This window comes from Arachis hypogaea, chromosome 10 (genome assembly GCF_003086295.3).
Source record: "Arachis hypogaea cultivar Tifrunner chromosome 10, arahy.Tifrunner.gnm2.J5K5, whole genome shotgun sequence".
NCBI lineage: Eukaryota > Viridiplantae > Streptophyta > Magnoliopsida > Fabales > Fabaceae > Arachis > Arachis hypogaea.
The window spans coordinates 91,451,475-91,469,961 of NC_092045.1; the positions used below are offsets into that span (position 1 = coordinate 91,451,475).

At 37.5% G+C, this 18,487-nt stretch overlaps 3 protein-coding genes across 3 annotated transcripts; all 3 read left to right on the plus strand.

Annotated features, from left to right (window-relative positions):
- The first annotated feature begins 346 nt into the window (after window positions 1-346).
- Window positions 347-1,696, plus strand: LOC112715908 (large ribosomal subunit protein bL27c). Its single transcript, XM_025767731.2, has 3 exons — window positions 347-798; window positions 1,222-1,323; window positions 1,419-1,696. Exons 1-3 carry the CDS (start codon window positions 514-516, stop codon window positions 1,593-1,595), a joined length of 564 nt encoding a protein of 187 aa, XP_025623516.1. The 5' UTR covers window positions 347-513; the 3' UTR covers window positions 1,596-1,696.
- Window positions 1,697-3,758: 2,062 nt separating this feature from the next.
- On the plus strand, window positions 3,759-4,893 carry LOC112717717 (isoliquiritigenin 2'-O-methyltransferase-like). The gene is made up of 3 exons (XM_025769674.1): window positions 3,759-3,839; window positions 3,927-4,061; window positions 4,597-4,893. The coding sequence occupies exons 1-3, from the start codon at window positions 3,759-3,761 to the stop codon at window positions 4,891-4,893; spliced, it is 513 nt and encodes a 170-aa protein (XP_025625459.1).
- A 3,622-nt stretch (window positions 4,894-8,515) lies between these two features.
- On the plus strand, window positions 8,516-9,613 carry LOC140175699 (uncharacterized). The gene has a single exon (XM_072204236.1). It carries the CDS (start codon window positions 8,516-8,518, stop codon window positions 9,611-9,613), a length of 1,098 nt encoding a protein of 365 aa, XP_072060337.1.
- Window positions 9,614-18,487: the final 8,874 nt, after the last annotated feature.

Here is an 18,487-nt window from a genome sequence, read left to right on the forward strand (position 1 = left end):
ATATATAAAATAAATTTATCATTATTTTTGTCTAAAAAATACAAAAAATTATAATATAATATTATTGTGCAATTAATAATAATAATTATTTTATTTTATTTTTGGATGGAGAATTTTTATGTCTAATAGAAAAACATTCGAGATTGATTTCTACATTGATTTTTCTTAGGGACTAAAATATCTGTTTTTAAAATCTTTGGAGACTGATCTGGGTAATTACTCTACCAAAAAATGAATTAGAGATTGATTTGTCTTTTGGAATAAAACTTTAGAAATTGATTTGTGTATTAATTTTTTTGAATTAAAATATCCACTTTTAAAATATTTGGGACTGATTTGAGTAATTACTCAAAGTTTTATTTATAATTTTTTTTGGTCATTTTAGCAAAAGTGAATGGACTTTGATGTAATTTTAAGTTTTCCTTATCTTCTTCTTCTCCTTGTCTTGAACTGTGACTTGTGAGGTAATAATACAGTGTGGTGAGAACAGAGAAGAGAACCTGTGGCTGAACGATGGCGGTGAGTTTCAACCTTGCAACAGCATTCAAAGGCCTTTCTCTGTCGTCGTCTTCCTCTTCCTATGCTTCTGCTTCGCCGCTTCCCTCCTTTGTATCTCTCCCTCGCACACACATTCAGTTTCGGCCTCCTCTCCCTCTCACCATCCAGAACGCCCACAAGAAGGGAGCTGGCAGCACCAAGAACGGCCGTGATTCCCCCGGCCAACGCCTCGGCGTCAAGATCTACGGTGATCAAGTCGCCAAACCCGGTTCCATCATCGTTCGCCAACGTGGTACTAAGGTACTATTGATTCCAATTTTCATTCTCTGTTTTTTGAATATGCACTCTATCTATTTGTTCTATTGTCTAAGCTGACTGAGGGGTTCCAATAGTGTTTATTATGTTTCATTTTTTTGCTATGTTTGCTTTCTTCCTTACATAAACATTTGTATTTTATACAGAACTTTTCAAGTTTCAATGGTGTTAAGTAGATGATAGGTGAATAGGTAGTACTATAGCTTGCTTACGACTGCAAAACCATGCTTCCTTAAACTTTGAAGCTTGATTATATATAAAAATTTGACCATTACCACGTTTTTGGCATTTAGAAATTTACGAGTAATATAAAATGTGTAGCATCCTATCACTTCGAAGAAGAAGAAGAAAAAAAAAGACCATACAGGGTCATCTAAGTTTTGATTTTGTTTTGGACAATACTTTTAGTTTCATGCAGGAAAGAATGTGGGGCTTGGCAAAGACTATACCATCTTTTCCTTGATTGATGGAGTTGTGAAATTTGAGAAATTTGGGCCTGACAGGAAAAAGGTTAAGTGAAGCTTTTTACACCTTGTTTATGTTACTTAGAAAAATTATAGAGAGTACAAATTGAAGCTTAATTATTATGATTTCTTCTACTTCAGGTGAGTGTTTACCCACGAGAAGTGCAACCTGAGAACCCCAACAGCTATAGAGCAAGGAAGAGGGAGTATTTCAGGATGAGGCGCGAACGCAGAAAGGCTAGAGAAGCAGCAGTACTTCAACCCCAGCTGGTGTTAGCTTCTGTTCCTGATGTTGCCATCACTAATTCAGTGTGCTGATACATGTGAAAAATTCCCCCTGTATCTGTGATTCCCTTATAGCATTGTATTCAGTTTGTTTTGATTTTGAAATAAAAAAATTAATATGATTGTATGTGTTATTCATTTATTCTTGACATTTCCTTTTGTTCAATAATTTTCTGTTTGATGATGAGTTCTCACACTTCCCACCTTCACAAGCTAAGCAAGATTGATATACATTAATATCACTGGATCATTCCCCCGTCCTGTCTTTTCATTTTTTTTCCCCTTCCCCCGGCGCCGGAACTTTGCATCGTGAAAAAATATATATATATTCCGAAATATATATAAAACGTATAATGAAATATGCACAAAATTTAAGCTTATAGAACATTTGTAATTTTTTATTAGTTTGCGACACATTATTTAAAAAATTCAAGTCACACATTATTTAGCCAATGAACTTCATATATTGCTAAAAGAATTATAAATACTCATGTATTATATTATTTTTTATGTTTAATTCTAAATCATTTAAAGAAGTAAGATGTTTAGCAATTTTGAACATGACATGTGCCAAAAAAAAAAAAAAAAGAAGGAAGAAAAGACACCCCTTAGGTGGAGTTGTGGACTCTGGACAGATTATATTTTAATGGTTTGAGCAAGTTGCAAACTGAAGAAACCTACCTGTATTCCAATTAGAATAAATTATTATTTTTTATTATAAAATAAATTTAAATGTTTACATTTTAACCTCAAAATATTTAAACTAACTCGATACACATAAAAATTGAATTAGTTCCATAAAATTACCCACAGATTAATCTTTTTTTCATTACAAATACATGCCTTTTATTACAATAATTTTAAAAAAATTAAAACAAATACATCTAGATAGATTTAGTATTTTTTTAGATTTATAATTTTAGATGTGTTACAACTTACAATTGAAAAAAAAATAACTTTTACGCACATACATTTTAATCATTTTAAAAGCGCTAATGTTCAAATAAGTAATGAAAAAATCCAACTAATAATAAAATAATTGTTGAAAACTATAAACTTTTATTAAATTTTTATTTGTTATCTTTTTTTTCTCCCGAATATCTGCAATTGCTCCTTTATTTATCTTTAATTCGGTCTAATTATTTTATGTTGGTGGTATTCTCTAATCATTCTAGAGATAAAGATTAAAAAAATGAAAGAAAGAAAAAAAAAGAAAGGGAAGAAGAAGAAAAGAATATTGATGTATAGACTGATAATTCATTTATTGTTTAATTCCATTGTTGATATAATCTTATTAAAATTTTATTTGACAATATGATGAATGAGTTTTGAGTTAACATGCAAGTTACTCGAAATAGGAATAAAATAGCACGACTCATCTAATAATAATAAAATATTAAATATGAAATAGTAAATTTATCTTTAGAGGAGTGATACTCTTCTATAAAGATTTTTGTGAAGAACGTGAGAGAAAGAAAAAAAACAGTACGAGAGAGACGAAATGTACAAATAAAATAAAAAAATGATAAAATAATTATTTAATGAACGGGATAGAAAGTTAGAAAAATTTTAATATTTAAAATTTAAATTAATTTTAATTACTAACATGTGAGCTACAAATTAAAAATGTGTTTTAATTAAATTTAATTAAATAACATTATTTAAATTTTAAAGGCTGAACAAAGACTAAATTTTATTGTACATGTACAAGTAACATTTTTCATTAAATAACATTATTTAAATTTTAAAGACTGACCAAAGACAAAATTTTATTGTAGAAGTAACATTTTCCTTTTTATTATAAAGATGAAATTAAAGCTGCACCGTTAGCAACCATCTAGAAACATGAGTGGAGAAATATAACAAAACTAAAAGATCAACATATAGGAAGGAAAACTTCTTGAAACCTATACGTACGACTCTAACAAAATCCTGCATGTGACAAAAATTGCTGCGTCAACTGATCCCTTTTGGTACGTCTTCAAACGTAGCAGCATTAACTAAACTAATCCCATGAAGAAATTGAATAACAATGAATGTGCCTTTATTTGCAGAATTTATTATGCACACGTATTTCTTCTTTTTGTATAGTACAAGAGATCTTTTTATCTTGTCAAATGAGAAATATACAAAAGAAATGTTCACAAACACACAGCTGGAGTGTAAGAAAACTGATTAAAGCAAGGAAACCAAATGATGAGTTCATCAGCAAGAAAGGAAGAAGGATATGATGACGACGATGCATGCATGTATGCGATGTTGTTGTCAACTTTTCAAGTGTTCCCTTTCATATTGAATGCTGCTGTTGAACTCAACCTGTTTGAGATATTGTCTGAGTTAGCCCCCAACGGTGCATACTTATAGGTTTCCGAAATCGCCTCAAAGCTTCCTTCACAGCACCCTCAACTCCACAACAGGCTGGAGAGAATGCTTCGTGTGCTTGCCAGTTTCTCACTTCTCAATTCGAGTGTCGTCGTTGACCATGGCGTTGGCGGCAAGGTTGAGAGGCTTTATAGTCTCTAACATGCTGCTAAATATTTTCTAAAAAATCAGTCATAATCTAGCTTTTTTTCTCAAATCTCAACTGCCACCCAGCTCTAACAAGGATTTGGTGAGTGAGTAATTAATTAAGAGAAATCTTAGAGGATCGTCAGAATTTCTTGTTTTTGGCTATCGAATATTCGTCGATATTTAAAAATATGGAATAAAATATGTTGTTAAATTACTAGATTAGAAACTAAGTTGGGTTGGTCTAGTGGTTAGCTCATTAGTCTACTTAAGCAAGTGTCGGGGATTCGAATCTCGCCTTGTGCATGCAGCAACCTATTGGTCAGCGACAAACTCTTAAATAGAGCTCAGTACCACCGTGAAAAACCAAAAAAAAAATACTAGATTAGAAGAACTAGACTAAGAAAACTAAATTAATGACTAAGTCATGACAAAAAATAATAAATTCTGATGTTTCTAACACTTTTTTTAATTAATTAATCTGATTGAGTTGCATTAATATATTCTTGAATTATAATTAATTAAGGTAAACATTAAGGATGCAATTGTTGATGGAGGAATAAAGGTGTTCAAGGAGGCTAATGGAATGTCGGTGTGGGAGTACATGGAGAAGGATGCAAAACTGAGTCACACTTTCAACAAAGCAATGGCAGGAATCTCTGCCAAACATATGAAGAAATATTTGGAAGCATACGATAGATTTAAAGGAGTGTCAACGCAGGTTGATGTTGGAGGAGGTACTGGACACTGCCTCAAAATGATCGTCTCCAAGTACTGTAATATTAAGAGTGTGTATGGTGGAGAAATTATAAATAATTTTTAAAAATTTTAAGATTAAAATATTATATTATTATATTTGGTTCAAAATTTAAAAAATTATTTTTAAATAAATTTGATTTTAAAAAATTAAAATATTATTATTTAATTTTTTAGGGTTTTTTTTAAATATATTTGATTTCTATAAATTTTATAATAAAATATATTTTTAAAATTTTTTAATAATAATTAAATAATTTTAGTTTAATTTTAATTATAAATTAATATTTTATATTTTATTTAATTATAAAATTTATTTTTTATTTTATAAATTATTATTTTATAATTTATCTATCATGTTTCTGATGACAATTCAATGTTCCTTCGTGCTGGAGGCATAGAGAGAACAGAAAAAAAAAATTGGGAAGCTATGCGAAGACTCTGGATTTACCACTTACCAGGTTTCGGAATCAGAGAATTTTATAAATAAAATACAAGGATCACATACATGTTCTATTTATCATTTTTTTTGGACATGGTGAGAACCGAGCAAACCCGACCCACACTGAAAAGGATCCAAAACCCAAAACCCACCCAAACCCACTCTTCTTAATTCAAACTTTGTCTCCCTCTTACCTTTGTTCATTTTTCAATTTGTACCTCCCGTACAACTATGCCCACTTCCCATTCAATTTTCAATCCAGAAAATTTATGTTAGGATGTCAAAAATAATATACATTACATTTAAAAAAATATTAATTTAAATTTTAAAAAATAAAGTATACATTAATTATTTGAATATAAGAAAAATTAAAAATTACATATAATAAAATAAGACGAAACATATTTTTTAAAATATTTTTCATACTATTTTTAAAAATAAAAAGTATATATTCTAAATTAGTAAATTGATCAATTGACTTTAGAATTTTATATGCAACATAATTACATATAATAAAATAGAACAAAAAATAAACAAATAAATAATAAGGATAAGTAAATTGAAAATAAAATAAAATATATAAATTTATGAATAGAATAAAAAATTAGATTAATACCTAAACTATAATTGCTTGAATTAAAATTTACAATTGAAAATATCAAAAAGAAAAATAATAAAATTAAAAGATAAATAGAGTCATAAAAAATTATATAAAAAATATTTAAAATTTACTTTTTGATGAAAAAAAAATGACCATTGAAAAATGAATAAAAAAAAAGTTGAAAAGTAAGAAAAAGATTTAATAGAATAAAGAAGTAGTGACGGCTGAAATTTGAAAATGAAAGAAGATTAAATTTGATTAGATTATTTAATAGTCAAGATAAAATAAATTTAAAAATTTAAATAATTGGATTTAATTTATTTATAATAGAATTATTTAAAATTTAAAATAAAAATATTATATATATATATTTAAAAGAAATTGAAATCGGAGTGGGGGCAAGTGCCCCCCTGTCATATCACGTAAGTCCGTGCCTGCCTCCCGCATCAACTACGTTCACTCCTCAAATTCTTCCACTCTCTCTCTATAGCTGATTCTGAGATGGTAACTGTTTATACACTGACTCAACACTAGGATTTAAGTCCAAATAAACCAAAACAATTCAATCCTAAGATTGGCCTTCGCTACCAACCGACCTCCTTAGAAGAAGTTGGATTCAACACATACCTCACTCCCAAGAAGTCGGGTTCGAAGGATAGTTAGCAAATAACACTTATTTAAGTAAGTACCTGCCCCTAAAATCTCTCAACTCACTTCCAAGAGCCATATCTCAACTTCCTTAAGATAAAGGGATGGTTACCCACCTTAAAAGGTGGAACTACTCTAACGGCGGTTATTGGTTTACCATTATAAACACACTGACACCCCCTTAGGTATCTCTGAGTTCCAATACATTCGAAACCTACTTAACCCGTTGCTGACTTAGGCATCAGAGTGTCTTTGCAGGTACCACCACCCATTCCATTATACACATACGTCGGACGGTGGCTTCTAGACGCAAACAAAATCAGAGACCATCTCCTCCTGACATTTGGGCCAGCCTTACAAGCCCAATCCATTAATCTCCGGTTACCCATTGTAACATTGACACCGTTGCCGGGGAGCCGAGAGATCAACCAGTGATGGCAGACGATTTGAACGAGGATTGAAACACAGCATCTGATTCTGAGCAAGAGAATCAGGACGCTGGTAACAACGACAGAGCTATAGTCACTCACCAAGGGGTGACTAACCAGCACAGAGAAGGCACCTCAGGGGTGAAGGACCCGAAGGAAAACTCATTCGAGGGGCACGAATCAGGCAAAGAAGGACAACCCCACGCAACTGATTTCATGGGATTATTCCATGGCCACCAGGGACGGCTGGAATAGCTGGAGCAAGAATTAGAGCGGCAGCGAGAAGCAGAAAGGAGCTTGAGAAGAGAGGTCGAACGACGGAAAGAGCTTGAAGAAAAGCTCTTAAGACTAGAGTCCACTCTCCGAGGCAAAAACTCTTGCAGTGACTGAGAAGACTCTCCCTTGGGAGGGGAAGATCCCTTCAGTGAGGACATAATGAGGGCGAAAGTTCAAAGAAACTTCAAAAGTCCTGATATGGACTTATATGATGGGACCACCGACCCAAATCATCACTTGAGCAACTTCAAATGTCGGATGTACCTAGCTGACACCTCTGATGCTACTCGCTGTAAGGCCTTTCTGACGACCTTGACAAAAGCAGCGATGACGTGGTTCGATAGCCTCCCCCCAAGGTCGGTCACTAGTTTCGATGACCTTTCGCGTAAATTCCTTATGCGATTCTCTATCCAAAAGGATAAGGTGAAGCACGCACCGAGTCTCCTGGAGTGAAACAGGAGGTCAAACAACCTTTGAGAGATTACATGGAAAGGTTCAACAAAACGTGCCTAGAAATTCAAAACCTGCCCACAGAGGCAGTGATTATTAGCCTAGTAAATGGACTTCGAGAAGGGCCTTTCTCCCTGTCCATATCGAAAAGGCATCCGACTTCTTTGAATGATATACAAGAAAGAGCAGAGAAGTACATCAACATGGAGAAAAACGCCAGGCTAAGAGAGCCAAGCTGGTGACCTGGGCATTCTCACTCTTCAAAAGAAAAAGAGAGGGAAGCCAAGAGAAAGGAAGAAGTCGGGCCTAAAAGGCCCATGAGATATCACATTTATACTCATCTACGAGTTTCCCTAGTCGATGTCTACAAGGAAATTTGTTACACTGAAAGGCTACCTCCCGCTAGGCCCATCAAGAACAAAAGGGGGGAAGTCGTAGCGACTACTGTGAGTACCATAAACTATATGGTCACTCAACAAATGATTGCTAAGACCTAAAAATGTGATAGAAAAGCTGGCCAGAGAAGGTCGGCTTGAAAGATATCTCATGAAAAGGTCGGACCATTATAGCAAGAGAAAGCGAGACGACGAGGACCGAAGAGATCCACCACCACAGACCCCCGGAAAGACATATACATATGATCTCAGGAGGATTTGTTGGAGGCGGCCTCACGAAGTCATCTCACAAGAGGCACTTGAAGGAAGTCTACCAGGTCAGGGGTGAAGTTCCCGACCTTCCAACTATCTCTTTCACTAAAGAAGATGGGCAAGGCATAGTTCCCTGACATGATGATCCGGTAGTGATCACTATGATCCTTGCCAATGCCCATCTGCACAGAACCCTAATGGATCAGGGGAGCTCAGCCGACATCCTATTCAAACCAGCATTTGATAAGCTAGGACTAGATGAAAAGGAAGTAAGAGCTTACCCTGATACCCTATATGGGTTGGGTGATACTCTAATAAAGCCACTAAGATTCATACCCCTACACACAACCTTTGGAAAGGGGATGAAATACAAGACTCTGAGTATCGACTTCATAGTCGTTGATGTGGGTTCGGCCTATAATGCTTTAATAGGCAAAACAACTCTAAATCGACTTGGAGCAGTGGTGTCCACCCCCCATCTTTGCATGAAATTCCCAATGCCAGAAGGAATAACAACCATCAGGGGAGACCAGAAACTAGCGAGAAAGTGCTACAATGAAAGTCTAAACCTGAGAGGAAAAGGCAAGGAGGTTCACACCATTGAGCTCGGAAGAGTCAGAGCTAAAGAAAAGTTGCGACCACAACCTGAGGAAAAAACTGAAGAGGTACAGGTCAGAAAAGAGGAAGGAAAAAATATCAACATAGGAGCCAACCTGAAAGAAGATTTGAAGCAGAAGCTTATAAGGCTCCTACGAGAGAATTCCGACCTCTTCGCCTGGAAAGCCTCCGACATGCTAGGAATAAATCCCGAACTCATGTCACATAAACTGTCAATGTACCCCAGATCGCGACCTGTTCAGCAAAGAAGACGGAAGCTCAGACTTGAACGGGCCCAAGTGGTAGAAGAACAAGTACAAGCCCTCCTAGAAGCTGGCTTCATCAAAGAGGTCAAATATCCGGCGTGGCTGGAAAATGTAGTGCTAGTCAAGAATCAAAACGGCAAATGGAGGATGAGTGTTGACTATACCAACCTGAACAAGGTGTGTCCCAAAGACCCATATCCACTTCCAAATATTGATACCTGTTCATGCCATGGGTCGAGCTGTACGACTCGGGCGGATCAACAACAAATCGACCGACCTGTTCAGATCAGGACTACCCAACCTCTTTATGAAAAGAGGTCGGCCAAATCACTACAGAGGCCAAAGAAGGCCCAAGAAAGAGGAACACGACCCAAATCTAAAGGCAACCCGAAGCCTAGAGAGATAAAGGCGGTTCCCTTGAAGACAAGATAACTTCACTTAAAGATAAGATAAGATAACTATCTTATCTCTAAAAAGGTCACTCCACGCTATTATAAATACACTGGAGCACCCAGGTATAACTCATACTCTGATTCTACTAAAAACCTGCTTAATACCCTTGCTAATTTAAGCATCGGAGTCCCTTATAGGTACCACCACCCTCCGGTGACGAAGGATCAACACCATCACCCAGTCCATCAAGTCAGACACATCAGCTTCGACCCTTACAGAAGATCTCATCCGATATCAACCTACAGTTTCAGGTAACCCTCGGAACAATACCTTAGTAAACTCCAGCTCAGGGTATCAATACTTGTCGTTTATGGAAGCATACTTGGGATATAATCAAATTTTGATGTACAAGCCGGATCAAGAAAAGACATCTTTCATCACGCCAAGAGCAAGTTATTGCTATGTGGTCATGCCTTTTGGGTTAAAAAATGCAGGAGCCACATATCAAAGGCTGATGAATAAGGTGTTTGCACCTCACCTTGGGAGTTTAATGGAAGTTTATGTAGATGACATGCTAGTAAAAACCAAGGATGAGGCCGACCTCTTGACTGACCTCTCGCAAGTCTTCAACACTATTAGGATGCATGGGATGAGGTTGAATCCCGTAAAGTGCACCTTTGTGGTGGAGGTTGAAAATTTTTTGGGATTTATGCTAACACAAAAGGGGATTGAAGCCAATCCCAACAAGTGCAAAGCAGTCCTAGAAATGAAAAGCCCGACTTACTTAAGGGAGGTCCAGCAGTTGAATGGCTGACTTGCAGCTCTCTCCAGGTTCTTGGCAGGATCAGCGTTAAGATTCCTACCACTCTTTTCTCTACTAAGAAAAGGATGCCAGTTCGAATGGACTCCTGAATGCGAAGAAGCATTCCAGGAGTTCAAAAGGTTTTTAAGCCAACCTCCGATTCTCTCCTGACCTAAAAGCGGGGAGGAACTCATCCTGTATTTGTCCGTAGCAGACAAAGTTATAGCATCAGCTCTAATACGGGAAAACGAGGTCGGACAGCATCCTGTGTACTTCACCAACAAAGTTTTACAAGGCCCTGAATTAAGGTATCAAAAACTCCAGAAGTTTGCATATGCTTTAATAGTAGCCTCTCGAAGGCTACAGCCTTATTTCCAAGCTCACATAATAAGAGTTCGAACAAACCAGCCCATGAAGCAAATCCTTCAGAAAATGAATATTGTGGGCAGAATGGTTCAATGGGTCATAGAGCTCTCTGAGTTCGACCTAAAGTATGAAACTCGAACTGTAATTAAAGCCCAGTACCTCACCGACTTCGTGACAAAATATGCAGGAGATTAACAGGAAGCCTCCACAGCATGGGAACTATACGTGGATGGCTCCTCCAATAAAGTCAGAAGCGGTGCGGGCATAATACTGGTCAACCAAGAGGGAACACAAATAAAAGTCTCCCTCAAATTTGAATTCTCAGCCTCTAACAACCAGGCAGAATATGAAGCCTTGATCGCGGGGATAAAACTAGCAGAGGAAGTTGGTGTGACCAAAGTACTTGTGTTCAGCGACTCTCAGGTGGTGACTTCCCAAATAAATGAAGGGTACCAGGCTAAAGGCCCCAATATGAAGAGGTACTTAGATAAAATTTTGGAATATCTTAGGCGGTTCTCTGAGACCGAAGTCAAACATATAACTCGGGATCTCAATAGCAGAGCAAACGCCCTTTCCAAGTTAGCTAGTACCAAGCCTGGAGGGAACAATAGAAGGTTGATCCAAGAAACTCTCCAAGAACCCTATGTAACAAAAATAGAGAGTAGACAGGATGTCCTCGAAGCATCTGGATTGGACCTCGGATGGATGAGCCCACTAATCGAATACATGAAATTCGACATCCTGCCCAAAGAGGAAAAAGAGGCCAAGAAAATCCGGAGGGAATCACAGAACTATACCTTAGTGAAAAATATCCTCTACAAAAGAGAAATATCCACACCACTATTGAAGTGCGTTCCGACCTCAAGGACGACGGAAGTACTGGAGGAGGTCCACAATGGTATCTACGGGAATCATCTCGGAGCAAGGTCCTTGGCTAGGAAAGTTATACGAGCTGGGTTTATCTGGCCGACTTTATAGAAAGATGCCACTGAGTTCATAAAGAAGTGTCAGCCATGCCAAATGCATGCAAACTTTGACGTCACTCCCCTCGAGGAGCTCATTAGTATAACTTCTCCATGGCCTTTTGCAAAATGGGGATTGGACCTATTAGGACCCTTCCCCTAAGCGCCTAGACAAGTAAAATATCTAATAGTTGGAGTAGACTACTTCATGAAGTGGATTGAAGCAGAACCATTAGCAACCATCATAACCCAAAGAAGTTGAAAATTCCTCTACAAGAACATTATCACAAGGTATGGGGTTCTCCACTCCTTTACCACTAATAATGGAACTCGATTCACCGACTCTACTTTCAGAAACCTAGTAGCCAGTATGAAGATCAAGCACCAGTTTACCTTGGTAGAGCACCCACAAGAAAATGGGCAAGTTGAGGCAGCCAACAAGGTCATACTGTCCGGGTTGAAAAAAAGGCTACAAGAAGCAAAGGGAGCCTGAGCTGAAGAACTCCCTCAAGTGTTATGGGCATATCGGACCACACCCCAGTTTGCCACAGGAGAAACACCCTTCCGACTTGCTTATGGCTTAGAAGCCATGATACCAGTTGAAATCAACGGGCAAAGTCCAAGGGTGAGCTTCTACGACGAGGTTGGCATCATACAGGGGCACAAAGAAGAGCTCGAACTACTCCCTGAAGTCTGAGAATAAGCTCAGATATGGAAAGCAGCGTTGAAACAAAGGAAGATGAATAGATACAACAAGAAAGTCATTCGAAGAAGTTTCACCTCAGATGACTTGGTCTTGATCAGAAATGACATTGATGTTAACAAGTCTGGAGACGGAAAGCTCACTGCTAATTGGAAAGGGCCATATAAGATAAGCAAAGTCTTAGGAAAGGGCTACTACAAGGTGACCGACTTGAGTGGCACCGAATTACCTAGGTCGTGGCATGCTTGTAACATGAAAAGGTACTATAGCTAAAAGAAAACTTTACTCCCTAATGTACTTTTTTTCCCGACTTCATGGTTTTTTTCCAAAGAAAGGGTTTTCCTAAAAGGGGATTTTAACGAGGCATCAAAGTGAGGGCTAGGAAAAAATAAACCTTTAAAATTTTTCTAGTAGCAAAAAGTACCTTCATTAATAAATAAAGATGTTTTTTCATTACATCTCTTTTTTCCCATATTGCCATTATTCTATGAAACACACCGACTTAAGCTCGAGAAAACGTGAAAATCCCATGTTCAACCCACGTGGTCGGTAGGATAAAACAACGAGGTACAAGTCCGTGTAAAGAGGTTACACGGACGATCATAGTAATTCAGAATCTCAAAAATTTAGAACGACTACCTAGTCGGAGGATCCGAGAAAATAGAAATGCATTGCAAAAATAACCTAAGTTACAGAAACTCAATAGGCAAAAAATTGAGTATAAGGAATACAAAAGAGATAAGAAAAATCTTTCAAAGATAAAGGTTGTTGTCAAAGAATCACACTTAGACAAAAACAGCCTGATCTTCACAGAATCAAATGGGTTTTCATAAAAACCTAACAAAAGCATGCACACGCGAGGGATATCAAAAGCCCTTATCCAAAAAAGGGGCAAATTAAGTGCAATTTTTGTTAGTGGCCAACAAAAAAGGTCAAAAAAAGTCAACAACAAACCACCACAATAAAAAAAAATTAAAATTGTTCAAAAAAGAGCCCACAAGCCGGGCCCTAATATAGCCAAGTCACTGGGAAGGTAAAGGAGAACCACCAAGAAGGGAGCTCGGATCTGCATCAGGAGGAGTCAGAGCGGGGTCTTCAGCAGCAGGAGCTGGAACCTTTGCAGAACTCCGCAGGTATCCATCTTGTTGCTCCTCACGAGGAGGAGATATAATTAACCTCTGCCCGCGAGTCTTCAGTTCGGAGTCCGACTCAGGGCGGGGAGGAGAAATATTAGCCCCGTTTACAACAATACTGTCAGGATTTAGAGGAGAAAGGTCCAGATCAGGAGCGATCACTCCGACTTGCTCTTTAAAAATCCTACAGGCTTCCTCCGAGCTCTCATCCACGGAGTTCTCCAAATCCTGATAAGCCTCCCGACCTCTTGCCAGCTCCCGCTTTAAATCAAGGTTCTCCCCAAAGAGCCTGACATAGTTCTGCTCCGCCTTCTCTTTAAGGCCCTCCGCCATGGCACACTGGCCCATCAACCTCTTCTCCTTTTCCTGAAGTCGGGTTCGTTCCTCCTTTAGCCTGGTGACCTCCTCCTAGAGCCTCTTCTCTTCCTCCTAATAGAGACAATCCTCCCCTCCAACTCTTCAACCTTTTGGGTAGCGCCCAAAGAGCTAAGGGGAGTTTTGTCCAAAATATCAAGAAGTTTTGTGCATACCCCAGCATCCCGAACACTCCCCTAAACCATAATTTTAAGATGGTTTCGAATGGAAGCATCGTCCATACTAATTTGAGTATGGGGAAATATGTGATTCCGAACGAATTTGGGACCATCAAAATTAGATTCCCTAGAAGAAAAGCCAGATCCCGAGGTCTTGCCCTTCTTCTTCTCGGGTTCAGGGGAAGGTCGGACTGGGGGAATGGGAAGAGGAAGAGAAGAGGCAGAGGCAGAGGTTACCATGATGGGGCGAGAAGAGGTTCCCAAATCACGAGGAGGAGGAGGAGGAGCGCCAGTGGCTCTTGCAGCGTCAGCCCGCCCGAGCCTTTCTCCTGGCATCTTGAACTTTCTAGTGAGCAGCACTTGAACTATCCTTCACCATCTCTGAAAAGAAGAAGAAAAACAAAGTAATTAGTCTATAAGTCGGAAAAAGCATCACAAGTCGGAAACCACATAATTCGACAACAAAAGACTACCTAGCTGGGTTTGTACGAAAACAGGGGAACCCAAAAGAAATTTCTTTGTGTCCAAATGGGTTGCCCTCGCCTAAGCATCTCAGAAAAATCCAACGATAGCCTCCTCTATCTCATCCAGATCCTCCAGGCCATATTTCTCTACAGGAGAGGCCTCTAACCAATAGAGAGGAAATCGGGGGTTGGAGTTCTCATCAAGAAAAAAGGGATGGTAACCCGCTACGGCTTGGACTTTGAAGAAAAAATTCTTGAAATCGTGAAAAAGAATCGTGAAAAATAGAAAAAACTTTCCGACCTTGAATGGCCCGGAAAGAAATCCACTGTTGCTTATTATTTTGCCTACTATAGGGCTTGGTCATATGAAAGAGGTAGAAGAAGATCTTTAAAGAGGTCAAAAAATCTAGCTCTCGACTAACAAGTTGATAAATTTTCAAGAAACCCCAAGAGTTGGGGTGGAGTTGGGTAGGAGCAACTCGGAAATGGGACAGCACGCTCATTTCAAAGTGAGAAAAAGGCAGAAGAACCCCCAGATGGGTAAAGAAACAATCATACATAAAAAAGAAATGAGGGTCAGCATCAACAGCCTTCCCAAAACAAACCCGGTCTTTAGGACCCGGGGCTATCAACTCATACTTGGGCTCGTCATCATCGGAACCACAAATCCTATGGTGAGTACGGAGGATGGTGATGTAATCAGTATCCACTAAGGGACTCTCCTCAAGTACGGTGTCATCTACCCACCGTAACAGAAACTCAGGAATGGAAGAAGACATCTTTTCCAACAAAAAGAAGTAGGTGAAAAGGCAATGAGACCTACAAAGAAAAGAGGGAAAAAGATCAAAAACAGGGTCTCTAAAAGACCAAAGCAGTCCCTCGAAAGAACAGAGTCACTAGACCTACAAACAGGCTTACTACGAACACGCAAAAACTCCCCTAATGTGCAGAATAAAGCATTAAATAATAAGGAGGAGAAAGGAAAGGCTAACCTTTATATACAGAAGCAAGGACGAGCAAGCACAACAGTGACGAGCACTCCAAGAAGGAAAGCTAAAGAGTTTTCTTTCAAAGGAACAGAGAATGTAGACAAGAAGTTTCAGAAGACGAAAGAAAACAGTGAAAAGAGAGGGAAAAGTATTTATAAACACGCTAGGGGCATAATGGTAAATCGACGCCATCATTAAAGAAACACGCCGTTACCAATTTAACTGCTCCCATGTGTAAATGCGAAACCCCTAGCGGATGCAACGTTTGATTAGATGCGACTGATGAGAAATTTAAATCACGTCGGTTTCAAAAATCACGTCAGTTTCACATTACATCGGCTACAAGCCCGAGTTCAAATACTCGAATCCAACTCATAAGTGAAAGAGATCAGACTCAAGTAGGGGCCTGTTCATACCCTACCCTAACACTAGGGCCTAGGTCCAAATAAACCAAAAATGCCCAATTCCAAGATTGGCCTTCGCTACCAACCGACCTTCTTAAAAGAGGTCGGATTCAACACAGACCTCACTCCCAAGAAGTCGGGCTCGAAGGATAGTTGGCAGATAATACTTATTTAAATAAGTAACTACCCCTAAAATCTCTCAACCTACTTCCAGGAGCCATATTGGTGCGGATTTTATAACCCACAAACTAACCGGCAAGTGCACTGGATCATACCAAGTAATACCTTAGGTGAGTGAGGGTCGATCCCACGAGGATTGATGGACTAAGCAACAATGGTTGATTAAATTACTTAGTTAGACAAATAGAAAAGAGCGTTTGGGTCTCAATTGCATTAAACAGTAAATTCAGAAAATTAATAAAGTAAGCAGTAAACAAGTTGTGAATAATATATGGAAAAAAACAGTTAAGGTTTCAGAGATATCTATTTTTCGGATTGACTTTTCTTACTAACTATTTTAATCATGCAAGATTTAATTCATGGCAAACTATATATGACTAAACCCTAATTTCTTAGACCTTTTTAGTCTCCTCTAAAATTCATCAACCGCCAATTCCTTGGTCACTTAATTCCAATTAGAGGGTGAAGTTTAATTCTAGTTTATATGCCACAAAAATCCTAATTACCCAAATATAAGAGGATTATATGTCATGTATCCCGTTAAGTCTAAATAATTAGAAATTTAGGAGAATATATTTTCAAGCTGTTGTTCAAGTAAAGAGCTTTTCCAAGTTATACAAGAACTCAATTAGAAAAAGGGTCATACTTCCGTTCCACCCAAATTCATGAAATAAAGAACGAAAACAATTCTTGAAATATAAATCAGTACATGAATTACAATAGAAAAAATAATAGTATCAATCCATACAATAGATAGAGCTCCTAACCTTAACAGTAGAGGTTTAGTTGCTCATGGTTCAGAGAGAAAACTAGGATTCAGGCAAACTGTAAAGTGCGGAATGAGGTAAAAAAGAAGAGATTCTTTTCCCTTTTATATATAATCCTAATTAATGTAAAATATATTTTCTAAAACAAAATAATATCTTTTTCTATTTTTAAATAAAATAAAGTTTAAATCAGAATTAATAGGAGATTGCGTGCTTGCTTCTTAGAGAGTTGGGGACCACTTGATTCCTTAATAATCCACACCTAACTCGATAAATCTAAAGTTAGGTGCAGCCTTGGCCGAATTGATGGAGAATAAGTATGAACTATTATATATCGTTGGAAAGCTCTAGAAGTTAGCTTTCCAACGCCACTAGAATCACGTCAATTGGACCTCTGTAGTTTGAGTTATTTAGGTTTGAGTGCAGAGAGGTCAAGGTTGATAGCATGATTCGCCTTCTTCTCTTTTTCTACGGAAACTCCATCAAATCCATCCGAATGCTATCTAAAATAAATAGAATTGCACACAAATCAAAGTAGCATCCATAGTGGCTAAAAGATAATTAATTCTTGATTAAACTCTACAAATTAAATGCAAATTCACTTGAAAAATGTATGAAAGATGCTCACGCATCACAATACCAAACTTGAATTGTTGTTTGTCCTCAAGCAACCAAAATTAGTACATGATTAAGATGTGAATTTTCATGAGAGGTGAGAGTTCAGTTATGCTCATGTCTCTTCTTGAAGTGGGATTTATCTATTGTAATTCTAAACAGTTTTGGCACCTCACTCTCCTTTGAATAAGAAGAATGTCACTGTCCTTCGGAATTAGAATCCAGATCATATTATGAATTCTCTGAGCTTTATACTCCAGTTTAATCCTTGAACACAGCAAATTACCTTTAATTCTCTTTTCTTTGGTGCTTTGCATCTTGAGCCTAACCGTGACTTTAAATGTTTTGTCTCAAGCTTCACTTTACACAAAAATAACACAAGCACTTAACTGGGGAACTCTCTGTAAGTTCTAATTTTTCTTTCAGTTACTCCCAGACAGTGGTGCCCAAAGCCTTTGGCATACTCTGTTAAATGCACTTAATCTTGACTCTAGATATTCTTTCTCAAGGATTACTTGACACAAGAACACCACAAGCATATGACTAAGGAAACAACTCTTTGAGCTTCTAATCATGTCTGACCTCCTTAGTCATTGATGCTCAGAGCCTTGGACCTTGCTTTTATTTTTCTTTTGCTATTTCTTTTGCTTCAAGGATTAAGCTTTCACTAATTTCAGAGAAGCCATAATATTTCTCTAAATTCTTGTTCTTTATATATCAACATCCTTTGATTCAAATTCAGATATGCACTGTTCATGTCATGCATTCAAGATTATAGAAAATATCACCACATTCAAGTAAATAAGACTATTTCTCAATATAAACTCAATCTCTCATGCAATACATCTTTTTCTTCTTTCTTTTCTTTTGATTTCAAGCTCGGTGAGCAATACATAAGACACTCTTTCAGAATAAAAAAAATCAAATAGCAAAATAAATAGTAAATTAAACTAGAACCTAAGAATTGAAATAAAAACTGATCATGCAATAACAAA